We start from the raw sequence: 18110 nt of genomic DNA on the forward strand, positions 1-18110 counted from the left end.
GCACTAAATTTAGATTTAAAGTAGGCATTTGGGAACTATTTGAAATTTTTGCTGGACAGGACTGCAGAAATAAACTATATCCCTAACTTCTCTATATGGAAATGTATCCCCAAGGCACATGCATCATTTAAAGTTTTAGATTAGATTTGTGCATCTATGCTCAAATCCATATTCGTTTTAGACTGGAGTAAGCTACATTTCTTTTAGACCATAACTTATTATTTTCCACTTAAACTTGACCCTTGAGCAACATGAGTTTGAACTGTTGTGTCCATTTGTATACAGATACTGTAAGTATTTTCCTTATTATTTTCCTAGTATTTTGTTTAGCTTTATTATAAGAATACAGTATACAATACATCCAGTGTACAAAATAGTGTTAACTATTAATGTTATTGGTAAGTCTTCTAGTCAATAGTAGGCTTTTAGTAGTTCCATTTTTGGGGAGTCAAAAGTTACATGTAGATTTTCAGTTCTGTGTGGTGGGAGGGAAGGTCAGCACCCATAATCCTCATATTCTTCAAAGGTCAACAGAAGTAGGTAATTGGTGTCTGCCTTTGTATGAGAATAATTTTTCTGATAACCGGAATGAAAGCTTTTTGTGTCATTAAAAAAATTTTTTTTAAACTTAGACTATTAATTCAGCTGTGTTCCTTTTTTTTTTTTTTAAGATTTTATTTATTCATAAGAGATATACAGAGAGAGAGGCCAAGACACAGGTAGAGGGAGAAGCAGGCTCCATGAAGAGAGCCTGATGTGGGACTTGATCCCCGGTCTCCAGGATCACGCCCTGGTCCGAAGGCAGGTGCTAAACCGCTGAGCCACCCAGGTGTCCCTCAGTTGTGTTCCCACACTATTTTGCTTTTATCAGTGCTCCTGGCTCTAATTGTGTGGCCTTGGGGAGTAGAATCCTTTGATTTTGTTATGTACAAAAGGGATGTGAATGATGATTTACTGATTGGCGGATAGAGCAATTCAAATAAAATACCTTTGATTGGAGGACTACATTGATTTATACCTGTTAAGAACATAAGCAGTCATTATAAACATTTTAAGAAATCATGTTTCTTGGGATGCCTGGGTAGCTCAGTGGTTGAGCATCTGCCTTTGGCTCAGGGTGTGATCCCGGGGTCCCAGGATCGAGTCCCATATCAGGTTCCTTGCGTGGAGCCTGCTTCTCCTGTTTCTCTCTCTTTCTGCCTCTCTCTGTGTCTTTCATGAAAAAGTAAATAAAATCTTTTTAAAAAAATTATGTTTCTTGATATTTATATAATACGCATTTTGGGATTTTTGGTTAGTGGTATGAGTTATTCAGAGTTGGCGACAATAGCAGGAAGTCTTTTTTTCTCTTATTGAAGGAATACAAAGTATCTTAAAAACTTAGGTAATAAGGCATTGACTTAAAAATAGTGTGTAAGGGGGCACGTGAGTGGCTCAGTCGGTTGTGTCTGCCTTTGGCTCAGGTCATGAACCCTGGGGTCCTGACATCTAGCCCTGCGTTGGACTCCCTGCTTAGTGGAGAGTCTGCATCTCTCTCTTCCTCTGCTGCTCTCCCTGCTCTTTCTCTCTCTAATAAATCAATAAAATCTTTAAAAAATAAAACCAATAGTGTATAAGAGTGCCTGGCTGGTTCAGTCAGTAGAGCATGCAACTCTTGATCTTGGGGTTGTGAATTTGAGCCCCACAGTGGATGTAGGGATTACTTAAAAATAAAGTCTTAAAAAAATAGTAGTATGTATGCTTTGAACGTAACCTCAGAATTACAATGACGACACAGGCAGTTACATATTTAGAGAACCAGGTGTACTTTATTTAGTTTTGTCATTTGTTAAATAATAATTCACTATTTTACCTTGTAAAGTAATTGAGGATTAAATGAAATAATGCATATGAAGTCTTCAGCACAGTGCCTGTGTAGGCTCAATGACCTACGTTACTGGTAGGTCAAAATAAATGGAATACTAAAATGTTTTGATTCTTTAAGTTCATTATGGTGGAATTTTTTTCAATATCCAATGTGAAAATTAGCTAAAGTGTAGAGTGTTTGCTTATAAATATTTTTCTTTGGGATACTTATCTTTTTTTTTTTTTTTTTAATTCAGCCTCTTCCTCTTTGGTGGTCTCAAATAGATATCATCTTCTACCACTCTCACTTAAAACCTCACAATTATTTGTGGAGTGATTGAATAAGTACTTTAAAGGACTTGCTTTTTCTCATTTTTGGATTTTTTTTATTCCTTTGATTAGTGTGAATCATATGAAGTTACTGTTCTTCGGCAGTTCAGAAACGGTTAGATGTTAATCTAATGGTTCGCCTCAGTAGTAAATTTCTTTCTTCTTTCTTTCTTTCTTTCTTTTTTCTTTCTTTCTTTCTTTCTTTCTTTCTTTCTTTCTTTCTTTCTTTCTTTCTTTCTTTCTTTCTTTCTTTCTTTCTTTCTTTCTTTCTTTCTTTTCAAGGTTTGTTTGTTTATTCATTCAGAGAGAGAGAGAGAAAGAGGCAGAGACACAGGCAGAGGGAGAAGCAGGCTCCATGCACTGGGAGCCCGATGTGGGATTTGATCCTGGGTCTGCAGGATCGGGCCCTGTGCCAAAGGCAGGCGCCAAACCGCTGCGCCACCCAGGGATCCCAGAAGAGGATCTTTAACTAGATCTTAGCTTCTGTCTCCCCGACTGTAGTCTTTTTCTTTTTTTTTTAAGTCTCCCGACTTTAGTCTTTCCAACTGATCATATCACTGGTTTGCCAGCAGTCAGCTTTCTGCACCCTAAGAAATCTTTCCCTCAGCTGAATTCGCCTCCAGTGTCTCTTATTCTTGTACTCAACATACTAGATTTTTAAAAATAATACTCTTTACTCATGGCCTTTACTGCCTTTTTCTTTTCAAGATTTTATTTTTAGGTAATCTCTATGCACAATGTGGAGCCTGAACTTACAACACCAAGATAAAGTTGCATGCTCTGCCAATTGAGGCAGCCAGGTGCCCCTACTGCTTCATTTTCTACTTAATATTTTAGAGCCTGGCTTCTTTATGCTCACTACTTTCTTGAAGTAGCTCTCAGGCATTTAAAAAATCTTGTCAAATTCAGTGACAGTTTTTTTGGTTGTCAGCATTTTGGGCCACATTTAGCATTGACAACCTTTTTTTTTTTTTAAGATTTTATTTATTTGAGAGGGAGAGCAGAGTAAGAGAGAACACGAGCAGAAGGGGCAGAGAGAGAGAGAAGCAAGCTCCCCGCCCAGCGGGGAGCCCAACCTGGGGCTCAGTCCCAGGACCCCAGGATAATGATCTGAGCTGAAGGCAAATGCGTAACCGACTGAGCCACCCAGGTACCCCTAGCATTGACAACTTTTTGTTGAGGTTTTCTCTAACTTCTTTGAATTTATGCATTCCTGACTCTTCTTCCCTAGCCCCTGATTACCTACTTAGCAGTTCTGAGTCCTAAAATTCCAGCATTTCCTTGAGAACCTCCTTAAATCTCCTTTCTCCTCTTTGCTTTCTTTGTTGGCTCTATCACAGTTTCAGTCTGTCTTTTAGGGGAGCAACTCCCAAATCTGTATGTCTTAACTGTGTTCATATATCCAGATTGTAGACCTACATCTCTAGCTGTCTGCCAGTTACCTTTGTGTACCACTGGTACATCAACCTGTTATGTCTAAAAGAATGTTAGCTTCCTGTTTCTGTATTCCAGATTTATACTAATGGCATTAGTATCCTTCTAGTTGCCCAAGCTTGAAACTTTAAGGATTTTTTTTGATTCCTTGTTATTGTTGGGGTTTTGTTTTGTTTGGGGGGGCGGGGGACTTTTTTTTTATAGCCAATCTTTTTTTTTTTTTTTTCATTATACCCATGTATTCTCTTGTAGGTGTACCACAATATTCTCTTTACCTTTATTTTAGTTTTGCATTATTGGACTGATTAATTATCCTGCCTTCCCCACTTTCCTTACTTGTCTGTATGATTAGTCTATTAAAGCACAGCTCTCATGTTTTTCCTATCTTTGTGTTTATTGATTCCCTTTTGCCTATCAAATAAAATCTGGGCATTTAGGCCTAACGTTCAAAGCCTGGTCTGTGATGCAGTCAGTATGGTTGGAAACAGAATGAAGAATCAGATTTGATATTTGACTATAGGAGTGGGATATAAAGCTGAGCTGTTAGTCAAAGAACTGCATATTTTTGAGGTTGGTTATCAGATAATTAATACTCATCCCACCTAAAATTCTTGTAGCACTCTTCCTTTTTTAATACTCATTTTCTCAAAAAATAAAAAAAAATACTCATTTTCTCAAAGAATCAATATTGTCCTAATAACTCTACTGAGGTTTTTTTTTTTTTTTTTAAGATTTTATTTATTTGAGGGAGAGAGAGCATAAGCAGGGAAGAAGAGCAGAGTGCAAGGCAGACTCCCCGCTGAGCAGGGAGCCCAATGCAGGACTTGCTCCGAGGACTCTGGGATCAAGACCTGAGTCAAAGGCAGATGCTTAACTGACTGAGCCTTCTAGGTGCCCTCTACTAAGGTTTAAACTCTTTCTTTTAGACTTTATCATTCTTATTCATGTACTCTGAATATTTTTCCCTGTGTTTGTTCTGATTATTTTCTGTCACCCCAGAGGCTTCCTCTTTAGAGGAATTGGTGCCAGTCCAAACCAAAAAAAAAAAAAAAAAAAGATTGTTTTAAATGACTAGCTTAGTTTGAATAACTGTACATGACTTGTTAATTTGTTCAATTGTTTCATAGGAAGGACCATTAAGACCTGTTCTTGAATACATTGATCTGGTCAGCAGTGATGATGAAGAGCCTAGCACATCTCGTAGTGATGTAAGTACATTATATTTGATTTGCATTTCTTTCACTTCTGTCATGTAAAAGGCATTGCCTAAAGAGAGTTGTCAAGTCAGTGGTGGCTGTATTAGGAGCTGTAGTACTTTAGAGAATGGCTCATTTTTGTAGAATGAGCCACAAAAGGTGTCCCATGAGTCCTTGGCCCAGAATATCTCCTACTCCCAATTTTGTTTCTTTACTTTCAGTGAGGATGTGAAAGGATAACATGACACAGGAAAATTCTAAACCTTGAAGATGGTATCTGATAGAAGAAAAATGGAATAAAAACTGCAAGCTTTTTGGCTCCTTGTGCCCTTCTCCTTTCCTGTCTCTCCTCAGGTGCCATGTATAACTGAATCCTTTTCTTCCAGAACCATGTGGCCACAGAATGTTTATCTTGGAAGAAAGGATATGTGAAGATCCTTTAGGAAATGGAATGTGGAAAAGGGTTATAGGTGGCATAGTACTTCAGTCATCACTCCTTTTAACCTCGTCTATCTCTCACATAGAGTTTTTTTTCCTCTTAACTGGCTTGGTTGTGGCTTTGACCCTTAAACTGATATTTCCCTTATTCTGAAAATCAAACTAGCTGAGCCCTTTGTAGCAGTCTTGTCTTTGATTTGTCTTAGCCCAAATGTCTATTACTGGGCTGTTTTCTTGATGGGTTAGATAACTCTTGGCTCTTGTTCAAGGTGGCCAGAAAACTTCTTTCTCCTTGACATAGGGGATTGAGACTTGGACTTGGAATAAGTATGCCTAGGTTTTAGTCTGAACTTTCACTCCTTATTAATTCTGTGACTTTGAATAAATTAAGCAGCTTTTAACTTTAGTTTATCAAATAAGAGTAATACCTACCTCACAGGGTTGTTGTGAGGACAAAATGAATTAACAAATACATATGTAAGCTCCTTGGAAACTACAAACCATAAAGTAGATCTATGCAACTGGGAAGTTTTATTATTCATGGAGAGTGAATAGGAGAGCATTTTTAAAGGGGCTTAAAAATGACTCTGTAATAGGGACTTTCAGAAATATTTTTTGTTCTCAGTGGAACTTTCCCCGAAGTTCTCTGTGCCATTTTTTTAGCTTTTACTTGTTGACTTACATAAATTGAATGGGATTTTTTAAAAAAGATTGTTAATCACTGGTAGTCTCACCACCTCTTCTTATCCTAGCATGAGACCAAGCAGCAGGCCAGGATGGCACCCCTTGAGCTGGGCTTGTTTTCACTCTTTTTTTCATAAACAGAGTGCCACATTAATGGCCATATTTGATAATGGGTTTTTGGGGTAGTGAAGCTTATGGATTTGACTTCTGTGATCCCCTTGCTGATCTGTAGTGGATTGCATCTTTCATTGTTATTATAATAATTTTAAAAATTGAGTTCTACTTACTGGACATGCATCTCTGCACTTGAAAGTTAACATATTAAAAGCATTTTTTTTTCTTCCTTGGTTTTCTTGTTCATGTGGATAACCCAGAGAATGCCTGAGTCTAAGGTGCCATCCTCTGAGAATCATCGCCCAGAAATGTGCTCTAGCTGCAGTGTTCCTCTTCCCATTGGAGACAGCAGCTCCTCCTCTGGGAGTTGCACCAGCAGTCCACAGAGGATAGTTTCTCAACCTTCTTCTGTTGAGAACCCATTGGAGAACCAGAAAAATGATCAAAATAATTCAGATATTAAGATCTCTGAGACAGAGACCCTTAAACCATCACAAAATTATCAGACTTTGCCTTCATCTCCAGTTCTGGTCCCCCAAGAATCTTTGGCCTCTTCAGAGGTCAAGGAGGATTTACCTATAGAGTCTTCTTCAGCTTCACAGCATGGACAGGATGCCATCCTTTATCTTCAGACACAAGTGGCTGAGATGTCCCGAGTGATACGTGATCTGCAGTCTAGGAGCTGTTTTAGATTTCATCATTCTAGGCCAAGTGAGAACTCCTCAGTGCCGTGGGACATCTCCACCTCCAAGGATGAAAATTTATCCACAGTTGATGAAGAAGCTGACTGCAAATCTCCCTCAGCTGATGACAAAGGGCAGCCAACTGACCCCAGTCAGTCTAGTTTCACAGGTCTTTTGAAAAGAATGGAACAGAGAGGTGTTATAAAGAGAGTAACATTACAGTCTGAAGCGGAATCGTGTGAAGGAAAACCTGATTATGTGACCTCTAAGAAACGTTTGGTTCCTCCGTTGCATCCGCTTCTGAGAATTGCTACTACTGAGGTTTTTAAAGACCCTGCTGATTGCCATCCTTCCTCCTTCATGGGGCACAGGGTATATCCTGTGGCCAAGGATACCTCTCCTTTCCAACCAAATCCACCAGCTGAGGGCCCTATTGTAGAAGCATTAGAGCACAGCAAAAGAGGAAGCACAACATCTCCTCTAGATTCTACCTCAAAAGAAATGGAGGTCATGGGTTGTAGATTTTACCATGCTGCTTCCATTGCAGCCCGAGCTGCTAGCTACATGGCCTATATGACTCAATATCAGCGTAAACTCTGGGAAGATATGGAGGATCTGGTTCATGACCCAGAGTTTGATCGTGGAAAAGCAAGATGTATAATATCTGATGGTATGGATGCAGGCCTTTGGCAGCTTTGTACTACTAGGGATATAATGGATTCCGTAGTGAGAGTAATGGCAATGGCAATAGACTACAGAAGACAAGCCTGGCTCCGACTTACATCTCTCACTAAGAAAACCCAGGAAAAGATCTCACATTTGCCCTTTGATGGTACTTCCCTTTTTGGGCAAGATGTGAATGCTGTTGTTGCAGAAGAAAACAGTATTAAAGAAAATGACTATAGAGACCACAACAAATACTATAACCAACATCGATACTTTTACAGTCATGATCAGAAAGCACATTATCACAATAGAGGATATTCCAAAGGAGATTGGTACAAACCTCGAAATCATCCCTATAGATACAGAAAAAAGGGAGAATCTCCAGAACGCCACGGGTACAAGAATTAATAACCTGTTTGCGTTCACCAGTATAGTCCTCCAAGAGCCTAACTATTTTACTAGCTACTTCCACTCAAAACAGGATCTGCAGGTAGGAGGTCACTTCAGAAACTGATGCATGTCTGGAATTATCACAACTAACATTTAAATTCTAGACTTTTCAAAGAAGTTATAATAAAGAGACTCATGTTTTATTGGCCATGTGAGCAATAGAGACTTTCATCTAAGTAGGTTTGGACAAAGGTTTACCCATTATTTCTGATCCGAAATAAGTTCAGAGGATGGTACTCAGGAATCTGAATCCTCTTGTGATTAAAGAAAAATATAAAGATTTATTCCTCAGGAAAATCTTACTGGTAAACTGAGGACTAGTAGATGTGGGGTCTGGAAATAACCTACTATTAGATCTTTGTATACTAATACCAGAGGCAGATCCTTCGTTTTTAGGACATCAGTGCTTCCTTGTTCAGGCTTCAGCTTGTCAGATCTTCACAAAATGACAAATCTGTTGTACTCTGTTTATGTCAGGATGATCAACTCAGCAAGAGTCCATACTACTCTCAAGCTCTCTGAGATTTCAGAATCAACCATGAAGCTGTGTGCCAAGAACTGGAATACAAATCAAATTTTGCTAAAACCAGTTTGCTTCCAGTGGGATGGCTAGATGTTATAGGTCTACTGTGGAGATACCAGCTGGAAAAAGACTTTCCTACCTATAACATCTCTAGAAATTTTCACAATAACTATCTTTATCAAGACTGATGACTACCTTGTCATTACCACTCAGAGCTACATGTGAGAGAATTCTTTATTATCATCACATCTAAGTCTTTTTCTTATCAAGCTCTCATAATAAGAAGCTGTGAGACCCAGTCATGGTGTTCTTTCAGGATATTCTGGGCCTTTTATCAAGATGACCTTCTTAAACCTACCTTCTAAACAGTTAACTTCTTTGAGCTTGATAATGCATCACTCTAAACACAAAAAAGATATGTACATTAATGCCCTGGATATAAAGGATATTATACCATCCAGGCATGCAAATCTGAACTCTTACAAGAGAATTCCAAACATGCCTGACAATCTGGTCCTCATAAAATAAAGAAAGAGGAGTGCCATCAAACTAGATGATACTGAGAATCTTTAAGTGTTAAACTGTGAATGTCATAAAGAGAACATCTCACACAGCTCTGTTTCAGGATATCTTTAAATGATATCCACTAGAAATTTCTTTAAAAAGTCTGAAATCAAGACTTCAATGACATGTTCTTGGTTTATTGGTCCCTTAATCTAGTCAGACTCTATCACGAGAGACGACTTACCTTTTTGCTCCCAGTTGGTTCCATTAATAGTTCTTCACAATTCTGGAACTGGCAGCAGATACCTCAATTGTATATCCCACAGTATCTTTTTAATCTCAAGGCAGTGGCTGTACAGTATACCAGCCCTTAGATCCTCGTTTTTGTAGTGTGACTTCAGAAATGGAGAAAGTGTCAAGTTTGAGAGGTCTGAGTACATCATGTAGTATTTGCTTGGCAGCCAAAAAAGAATTTTTTTTTACCAACAGACTTAAAGTTTTGTAACTTGGTTTGTCAAACATCTGCGTTTTTTTCATCTGCTTGATCAAAATATTTTGGTCTACCGTTAGTGGAATATAACACACTGTTTTAGAATTCATGTGGTTTCTATCTCTTGCCATAGTTCTTGTACAGTGGTAATTGACGTTTTCCCTAGTCCCCTACTTTTTGATAGCTGAAACTCTTCTCCCTCCATTGTAACTATATTTAGCACCCTTTTTACTACTTTTCTTCCTGTTTGTGCTAGAAATTGAAGACGCAAAGACCCCTACTTAGAAGAAGCTATTTTATTTTGTCAGATAAGTTCAGAGTACTGCAGTGGTCCTATGTGTAGATTAAAGCATAAACAGTCCTGATAGAGGAAATCATCTTGCAAATTTGGTCAAGTTATATCTAGAGTTAATACTTACCTTTTATTTTTGTATATTTCCAGTGTTATACTTATGATTTTTTTAGGTCCATGCCAGTGCTGTAGAAACTCTTCAAATTGAACTCTAGAAGAGCATTAATGAACTACCTGAAGAGAAACAAGGGCCTAAAAATATTATAGAAGGATTTTTATAGTTTACAATACATATCACATCAGTCAAGCAGTCTCATGTGCCCTTGATGTGGCACTGTAGTTACTTTTAGGAAAGGACTAGTCACAGGTGAACTTAATTGGAGAGGGACCTTGGAATTCTATATGGCTGCACAAAGCCGTTCCTAGTTAGCTAAGGCTACTTTAGACTGCTCCCACTTGTCCATTTCTTCCCTTTCCTTCCCGAATTAGATACTGGGTTACAAATGTGAGATTTTTGAGGTACTCTTATTTTCCAAAATTCAAACCGAAATAAATGATGCTTGAAGATGGAATTCTCTGAAACTGCTTTGGCACTTCTACTTAACAGCTCCTTTTAAACTTTTTAGTTGTCAGGAAAATGAAAACATAAAGTTCACCACCTTAACTATTATTAAGTGTACAGTTCACTAGTGTTTTTTATATTTACACTGTGTAACTCCTCTAAAATATTTATAAAACAATGTTTGCTATTCCCTTCATCTTGTGTTATTTATGTTGCTCAGTAATAAATATGCTTTACCACTCTAATTGATAAGCTCAGGCATCTCCAGAGAATTTTCTAAAAGTGGAAAGATACTGAATTATCAAATTGTTGATCGAGTAGTAGGTAACTTCTGAAAGGAACCTGGCAGTTGAGTGGGGACTGTCAGAATGTAGTAGAATGGGAACAGCTTTTAGCTGTAGCCAGTGTCTTGATCGCAGAGGAAGCAGTATCCTTAACCTGTTTGTTGATTTTAAAATCTTTCTCTGGCACACTCGAATGATGATAGTGTTATAAAACTAAAAATAGGGATTTGATCTAGGGGGTTGATCTGCAACCCCAGTAGCATATGGAACTCACAATTAGATAATAAGTTTTCATATTGTACCTTGCATAGAATTCTCCATGGGTGAACCTTAGATGTTTAAATCTCTCTAGATTTTCCTAGGAAGTTTTGGTATAATTGCAAATTTAATGATTTGGTATTCTCAATGGGGATGCGTCTAATCCTTTTTCTTCAAAATGTTATTTCTTGACTAGACGTAAAATGTATATGAAGATAATATGGTTTCTTGCATTTACTGTGTACAGAGAAACTGTTTCCATTGTTATATGAAGTGCCTTTTTCAATTTCACCCTATTGTTTAAAACTTAACATTTTGATGTCATGCATATGTTGCTGGTGATATTTATGTGAGTTCTGTACAGTGAGTTTTTTAAATCTTGTAGTTTATTCATCATCTGTACAATTGCACTATCTAAATGTACTCTCCTTCTGAATGTTAATTTGTTTTCTTTATAGCACTGTTAATCCATTTCAGAAGGTTGTAGAGTATGCCCTTCCCCCTTTATTTAAATAACTTCACAGTAGTTCTTTTTAGTTACTAGTGATTGGCTCAGTTTCCTGGGCATTAAGGCAGCTTTGTTTTCTGTCTGCACATTCTAGGTTTTCTGATTGAGTCATTTGTCTCCTATCTAACCTTGTTCTAAGCCATGATAACACAACTTCTATTGATAAGTGGATGTGTTTACTTGGTGAGAAGAAACAAGGACATTAAGAAAAGTAAATTTGCTGACACTTTATTTTTTTTTTAGACAGTGTAACAGCTTCCTTATCGCTGTGTAATTGCATTTAAATTTTTTTTAACTGCATGGCAGCTTCTTTAGAATTCCATTTATTTACTTAGCCCTCAAAATGATATTTTGAGGGGAACATAAATTGTTTCAGGATACTTGGATACTATTTAGTATATTACATTAGTACTATGCTAATAATTTACTGAATGATACCTAAGTGACCTGATTGATAATGTCCTTAAGGGCCCAATACATCAGGATAACCTCTCAGGTACTAAAAATGAGGAGGTTGGAATAGACACATTCCAGAATCCCTTCTAGCGATAAAATTGGATACAGAGTTAAATGACATGGATGAAAAAAAATGACATGGATGAACAGAGTTAAATGCCACATTCACTATTCTTGAGGATATAATTTACTGGGATTCTGATGAAGGTTAGAAATTATGGACTAGATCTTTGTAGAAATAGTTTAAAGATTGCAATAACTAAAAAGTTTTGTTTTTAACATGAGGCATATTTTGCCCCAGACTTGCACTGTTTTAAGTTTCCTTGTCTTTTGAAATTTACCATTCTTAATGTTAGTGACTAGTCCAATAATGGGTTGTGATATCTGTGTGCATCTTATGCATGTCATTCAGTTGACCAGGTTCATTCTATATAGTTGTCATTTGTGGATATAGAAACCAATCAATTCTTCTGTCTTTTGCTTAAGAAAATATACAGGTGGAAGTTACTATTTGACTGATGATGATCACTATTGAATGCAAATCTTTTAGTTATTTTTCCAGAAGTAACAAGTTTTGTAAGCCATCAAAATATTCTTTTATGGAATTTCCCTTACTGGATGAATGATGAGAATATTGTTTTATTAAATCTTTTTTTCTCCTATTGATTACCGGGATAATATTTTTGTACTACTTTGTCTTTTCTTTTGTTTGCCTTTATAGTAATGAAAACTTTTTATATTAGTGTTTGGTACCATTGAGATACCTTATTACTGGAAATTATGTTGGCTTCCAGTGGGGTATATCTGGAAGTGATCAGTCCAACTATGTCCTTTTGATGTTATCATATTAATTTCATTCTTTATATTGATCTTCCCTTTTATGTAACACCTCTTTCTAGGATGTCTGATCTTCCCTTAATCTCTTTGATGTAGATTATATTTTTTATTCAACCAGTAAATACAAGCCAGGATTTTGATGTGGCTTTGTGTTTGTGTACTTAAATACAATGCCTTCAGCATTATTGTAAGAGATTTTTCTAGTTTTCTCCTTTGTCCTTTTTTAAAAAAGTAGCCAGTCCAGTCTCTGGAACTATTATTTACTGACTTTTGAAATTCAATCAATTTTTAATGCCTTCTTATTTAATGGCAGTATTATTTTCTCATTTTGCATAGTTTTCACACAAATATATTATTACATATAGTTTATGGTTAATTGCATCTTCTCAAAAATTATAAGCCCATCACCATGAAGTTATAAAAAGCTCTGACATATACTCTATCTTAAAATTACCCAGTTTTCTCTAGGTCTTAAGGGCTTTACCTATTTTATTGAGATGTCTATTTCACATGATCTCTTGGATTTTCTGATGCCTTGTCAAGAATTCAGTAAGAATTCTCAGGTTGTCTGTACTTTGTCATAGGACTTTGGAGATCTTTCAAGTTGTATTGAGTTTTCTAATATTCCTAAGTATATTCCTTGGTAGAAGTGAAAGTAATGCTTTGTATTTAGTCTTATTTTAAACTCTGCTTTGATCTTAAATGCTTCATATGTTATTGTGAGTTCTGTTAAGAAGTCTCTTTATAAGACCTATTTTCATATGCTTCCCCCCTCCCCGCCCCCGTCAGCTGCCTATCATATGCCTTCTCTTTTCTGTCCTTGCCCATAGGAGTAGCTGTATCTCATCACTCAGTTTTAAGGGCTACAATTAGACCTCTTGATAATTCCTACTTTTATCTGTGATAGCTGTGTTTCACACTACTTAGTGTGCATTTAACACTAATGTCCTGTAATAACTATCATGTTTATGGTCCCTTTACCTATACCACGTTAATTACTGGGGCAACAATGATATGAGTGATTAGGGGGAAGCATTTTCCAAGTCACAAATTTCAGTTCCATTTTTTTGAACATACTTAATTGTATTAAACATTCTGCTGTTAGGTGTGCAGTGCTTCCTTTTTTGCCTTGGTTTGAGTATAGTCAGTGTTTAATTAGCCTTATTTAGATTCTTAGCAACAGTTGCATGCATGTTAGCCTTTGTCTAATGGCTTATAACAACTCCTGTTTACTTTCAGCAAAAATATATTTTGAGATCTTGAAAGCACCTTGATAGCCTTAGGTATAACAGTTGTTTTCCTGCATGGGAAGCAAGTATAGGAGAAAATTTTCATTTATAGAGCTCACATTTAGTACACTGTTAGAAATTACAAGGCGTTCTTGAAGGAATTCACCCTTATTTTGCATATGAGAAAATGAAACATCATTAAGCACATTGCTCAAGTGATGGAACCTAGCTTTGAATATTGACTATTTCTCCAAAGTCTCAATTCAGCATTGTACTAGGCTGCCTCTTTGTGTTTTTCAAGGCTCAACTCAAGTTATAACTTCTCTGAAAAGCTAATTTGACATATACTAATCTTTTTCTTCCCTTAATTTTGTGTTTATGGCTGTACTCTCATCCATTAGTACTTGATGTCTTATATTAACTAATTCCTGGTCATTTCACTTGTCAGATCAGAAACCCTAACCTCTTAGTTTTTCCATTGAGATTTCACTGTGTGGCACTAAAATTGTTCATGATGAATGGTCATTGGCTTGTTTCACATAATCCATTTGTTTTCAGTACTTATCATTTTAGTCAAGGGTCTTTTTTTGCTTTTATTTTTTTTTCTGCCTTTTGTGTTACAACAGTTTTTTTTTTTTTTTCAGATACTTAAGTTTGGTGTGTGTGTGGGGTGGTTCTTTTTTTTTTGGCTGGCATCTTTAGGATATTGGCTAGGAACGAAGGTGGAATGGTGCAAAGCACAGGTATGTAAATTCTAAGACTTTGATCTGAGTATTAGCAAGTCACTTGTTTCCTGAGCCTCAGTTTTCCTACTCTCAAATGAGGTAATGCCTGGAAGTACTTTGAAGATTCAAAAGCCCAGTATAGATTTCTTTCATAGGTGTGCTGTTTCTACGTAGATATAACTGTGGGATGGTATTGGATATAAATACTGATACATTTTATGATGTATATTTAATAGCATGTAATAGTTCATGTCATCAGATCATGTTCCCCTTGTTTACAGTTTTTTAAGGCTTAACCATTAAGCTGTATTACCAGCTCGTCAATGCACTAGATCATTGAAAGGCATATTTAAAGTAAAATAGTCTCTTAAGTGCAGGCTAAGAAATGCTCATGATAAACAATAAGAAAAAATAAAAGAATGTAGAATGAAGAGCTAGGATATGTAGGTATGTATATGACTTTTGATGGATGCTGTTTTGTCACTTTGTGTCTATGTTGGCAACAATCTTCTATCATAGTTTTTAGTAACTGTATGCAGGCAGGCACTGAGGAAGGTCTGGGGGAACTGAGAGTTAATAAGAGATGGTATATTCTCTTAAGAAAAAGAAATACCAATATGATGTAATTGTCCTGTTTGGAGGAATGCCTGCGATGAAGTTGGAATGGAAGAGAGGGCCATCTAGAGGGATCAAGGAAGCTTTTCTTACTTAGCAAATAATTTGAGCTGGGGTTTGCATCATGATTAGAGAAGAGATAGTTGGACTAGTGGAGAATCAAAAGCCAGGCATTGAGATGAATCAGTGTATACAAAGGCATGTGGAACATTGTGTCTGGTTTCAGAACCTTATGGAACAGCCTTTATGCGGGACAGTTGGTGGAGATTAAGCTGAAGAAAGGATAAATTACTCATGGAAATGTATTGGTTCCCACCTATTTGAAGTGTACCAAGTTTGTGTGGCCATTATTTGTGAGGTTATAGAAGTAGTCTGTCTAGAGTTTGCTTTGTACCATAGTCCCCTTTGGACTTCTAGAGCAATTCTTTTTCTTTCCTGAACTGAGCCAAAGGAGGGCTTTCAGTTAGTGCACCTCTAGTCCCAGGGACAGCTTAAGCAGTGAAAAAGAACAGACACTGGTAGAGAACAACTTTGAAGATGAAGAAGATGATGACACTAAAGTGGAGTGTGACAGACCATTATGGGGATACAGTTGCATATTTCAGGACCTCCTATTGGCATTGTGTCCTCAGTGTAGCTAAATGTGGCTGATTTCCCTGTACCTTGGCTTACAGATAATTTGAGGGTAGACTTGGGAAAAATGAAGTTATTTATAAAAATGCTGCTTCATTGGAATTTGGAAGTGGTGTATTGAAGAACAACCTCTAAACCTTGTCCAGTGGTATCTCCAGCAGCACCCAAAACACATTTTGTCAACTTCCTGTTTGTTTTTTCTGTGATTTGAGTTTCCTTTCTTGCTTTTGTTGCCACTTTCATTCACCGTTTCTCTTTTCTCTTCCTAATTCATCTTTTTCTTCCTGTGCCAGAGGTATAGCAGTGGCACTCAGGGTTAAAGTTATAATCCTCCCCTTGCAACTTCAGAAATATCTAAAAATTCTCAAGTTCCAAATATGTTTTTGTTTTGTTTACATTTGGGTTTTTTGTTATTTTGTTTTAGGTTGGGGGGGGTGTTTTGTTCTGTTTTTGTGTGTGGTCCTGTACTGAAATAGAATCAAAGTCATTCCTAGGAGGGGATTTTTATAATTATAGATATTGGCAATTGACCCAAAAGACATTACAGAAGGAAGAATCTTACTTAACAGGTTTGGTGGTACTTGCCTTCTTCACCGAGTAAAGTACTTTACAGAATGGGGTATATCTGTACGTTTTTAAGTTTGCCACATAAAGCAGATGTTCTGTGTACCTAGTATTTGTGAACAGTAACCAGTTGTGGGTTGGGAAGATGATTGCTTTGTACAAAAGGGTTGTTTCCTGGTTCCAAAGCTTTGCTGCTGGAGATGGTAAATAAATATTGTACTGCTTTGCTGTGTTTATCCCTTCTGCTCTCTCTGTATTTGAATATAAAATTCTTGAGAAAAACTGTTGCTTTTCAAAAAGTTATTTTGGGGTGTGGTTTGAGCCATAAGTTGGGTAGAAGGGGCTTTTAAGCAGAACTTCTGGGAGTGCAAACTTCAGACCAAACTCCGGACTGCAGCTTTAGGATGGGCAATAATAAGCAGGCTTTGAAATTTGAGTTTGTGTGAAATAATGCAGTTCGGAATTCTATTCTAACCAAGTGTACTGGTCAGATGGATAGTTATAATAATTTACGAAGTTAATTCATTCCACTTTCACAGTTGCCCCTTTGAGCTTTCTTTTAAACTTGGGATCCCTTCTTTAAATAGAAGGGATAATGGCTAGAATAATTATTCTCCATATGATGCACCTCTGACTAGTTTGTGCCAGCTGACATTCAGGGAGATATTATAAGAACAACAAATAAACATTTGCCTTGGAATATTCTCTATATCCCCTCTCCCTATTCCTCTCCCTCACCTCCTGCAAATTTCATCTTCCCTTATTACTGGCTTTTCTATAGCCAAAAAAGTGCTCTTGGTGAGTCAGGGAACTGGGTTGTTGTGATCAGTTCTCTGGATTACTCATTTTACAGAGTGTTTTCTCCTAGCCTATCTCACCCTGTACAGAAACGAAATCCATTTCATAGAGAAAGATCCATTTACTATATTCATATTTCCATTTAAAAAGTAATTTTTTATAAAGCCAAATTTGATAGTTACTGAAGAACTAAAGTGCTTTTTAGAGATTAGTGATTTTAAAATAGATGCTCATTATAAAAAAGGCTCAAAATAATATAATGCAACCAACTATTATAAAATGACAATTTCTTCTGTGAAGCCCTGCTTTTTTCAGTATTTCTAGAAATTGCTTTACAAAAGCAGTCCTATTCCTTTAATTCTGTATTTCCTTTGACTTGATCTTGGCAAATATTTTTAGAAAACTGATTTAGCTAGTTAAAGCAGTAAGAAAGGACTTAGAAATTCAACTTGAGTAAAGTGAAAGATCTGCCTGTATTTAATATTTGAATCTATTCATAAAACCTTAGAAAAGTTTTACGAAGCAGATTATAGTCCACTTCCTCTGGATTCAGTACCAAGCCCAGTTCTTAACTACCAGAAGGGAGCTGGCAGTGTATGGCACATAGCTTCTTAAACCATAATGCACTGCAGGATTGAGAGTGAATAGTTCAAGGAACAGGCCTTTATTTGTAGATGAATTCTAAAAGAAAGCCTACCTCTAAAACTCAAGCTCTAGTAAAAATTACTTTGGGGACATTATTAGTTTCCATGTGAATAAATATATTAAACATTGAGAAATTACCTTGGTCATTGGAAAAGTTGAGAGTCTTGCTTTCTATTTTTATATCCCAAACAGGAAAAGAGGAAGGTCAGATATAGTTGAATAAGCTAATATTTTAAGTTTCAATTTTTAATTTGCCTAATTATATTTTTAATAATTTAAGTACACTTAATACAAATGAGTATATGTACTTTGCAGTTTGTCTTAAGCATATATGTATTTAAAGAAAA

At 36.6% G+C, this 18110-nt stretch overlaps 1 protein-coding gene across 4 annotated transcripts in view; it reads left to right on the top strand.

Annotated features, from left to right (window-relative positions):
* Positions 1–18110, top strand: part of ZNF451 (zinc finger protein 451) — an 89701-nt gene that overhangs the window by 5363 nt on the left and 66228 nt on the right. Inside the window, exons 3-4 of one of the 4 annotated variants that reach the window (XR_008665088.1) lie at positions 4737–4817; positions 6302–8584. Coding sequence is in view for 2 of the 4 variants with exons in the window: in XM_055330250.1 (XP_055186225.1) it covers positions 4737–4817; positions 6302–7798 (1578 nt within the window). In the remaining 2 variants the exon portion in view is untranslated. Of the gene's footprint in view, positions 1–4736; positions 4818–6301; positions 16555–18110 lie in introns of those variants that run through there. The other 3 variants (XM_055330250.1, XM_055330246.1, XM_055330248.1) reach the window with 3 other exon arrangements.

Source organism: Nyctereutes procyonoides, unplaced genomic scaffold (genome assembly GCF_905146905.1).
Source record: "Nyctereutes procyonoides isolate TBG_1078 unplaced genomic scaffold, NYPRO_anot_genome, whole genome shotgun sequence".
Lineage (NCBI taxonomy): Eukaryota > Metazoa > Chordata > Mammalia > Carnivora > Canidae > Nyctereutes > Nyctereutes procyonoides.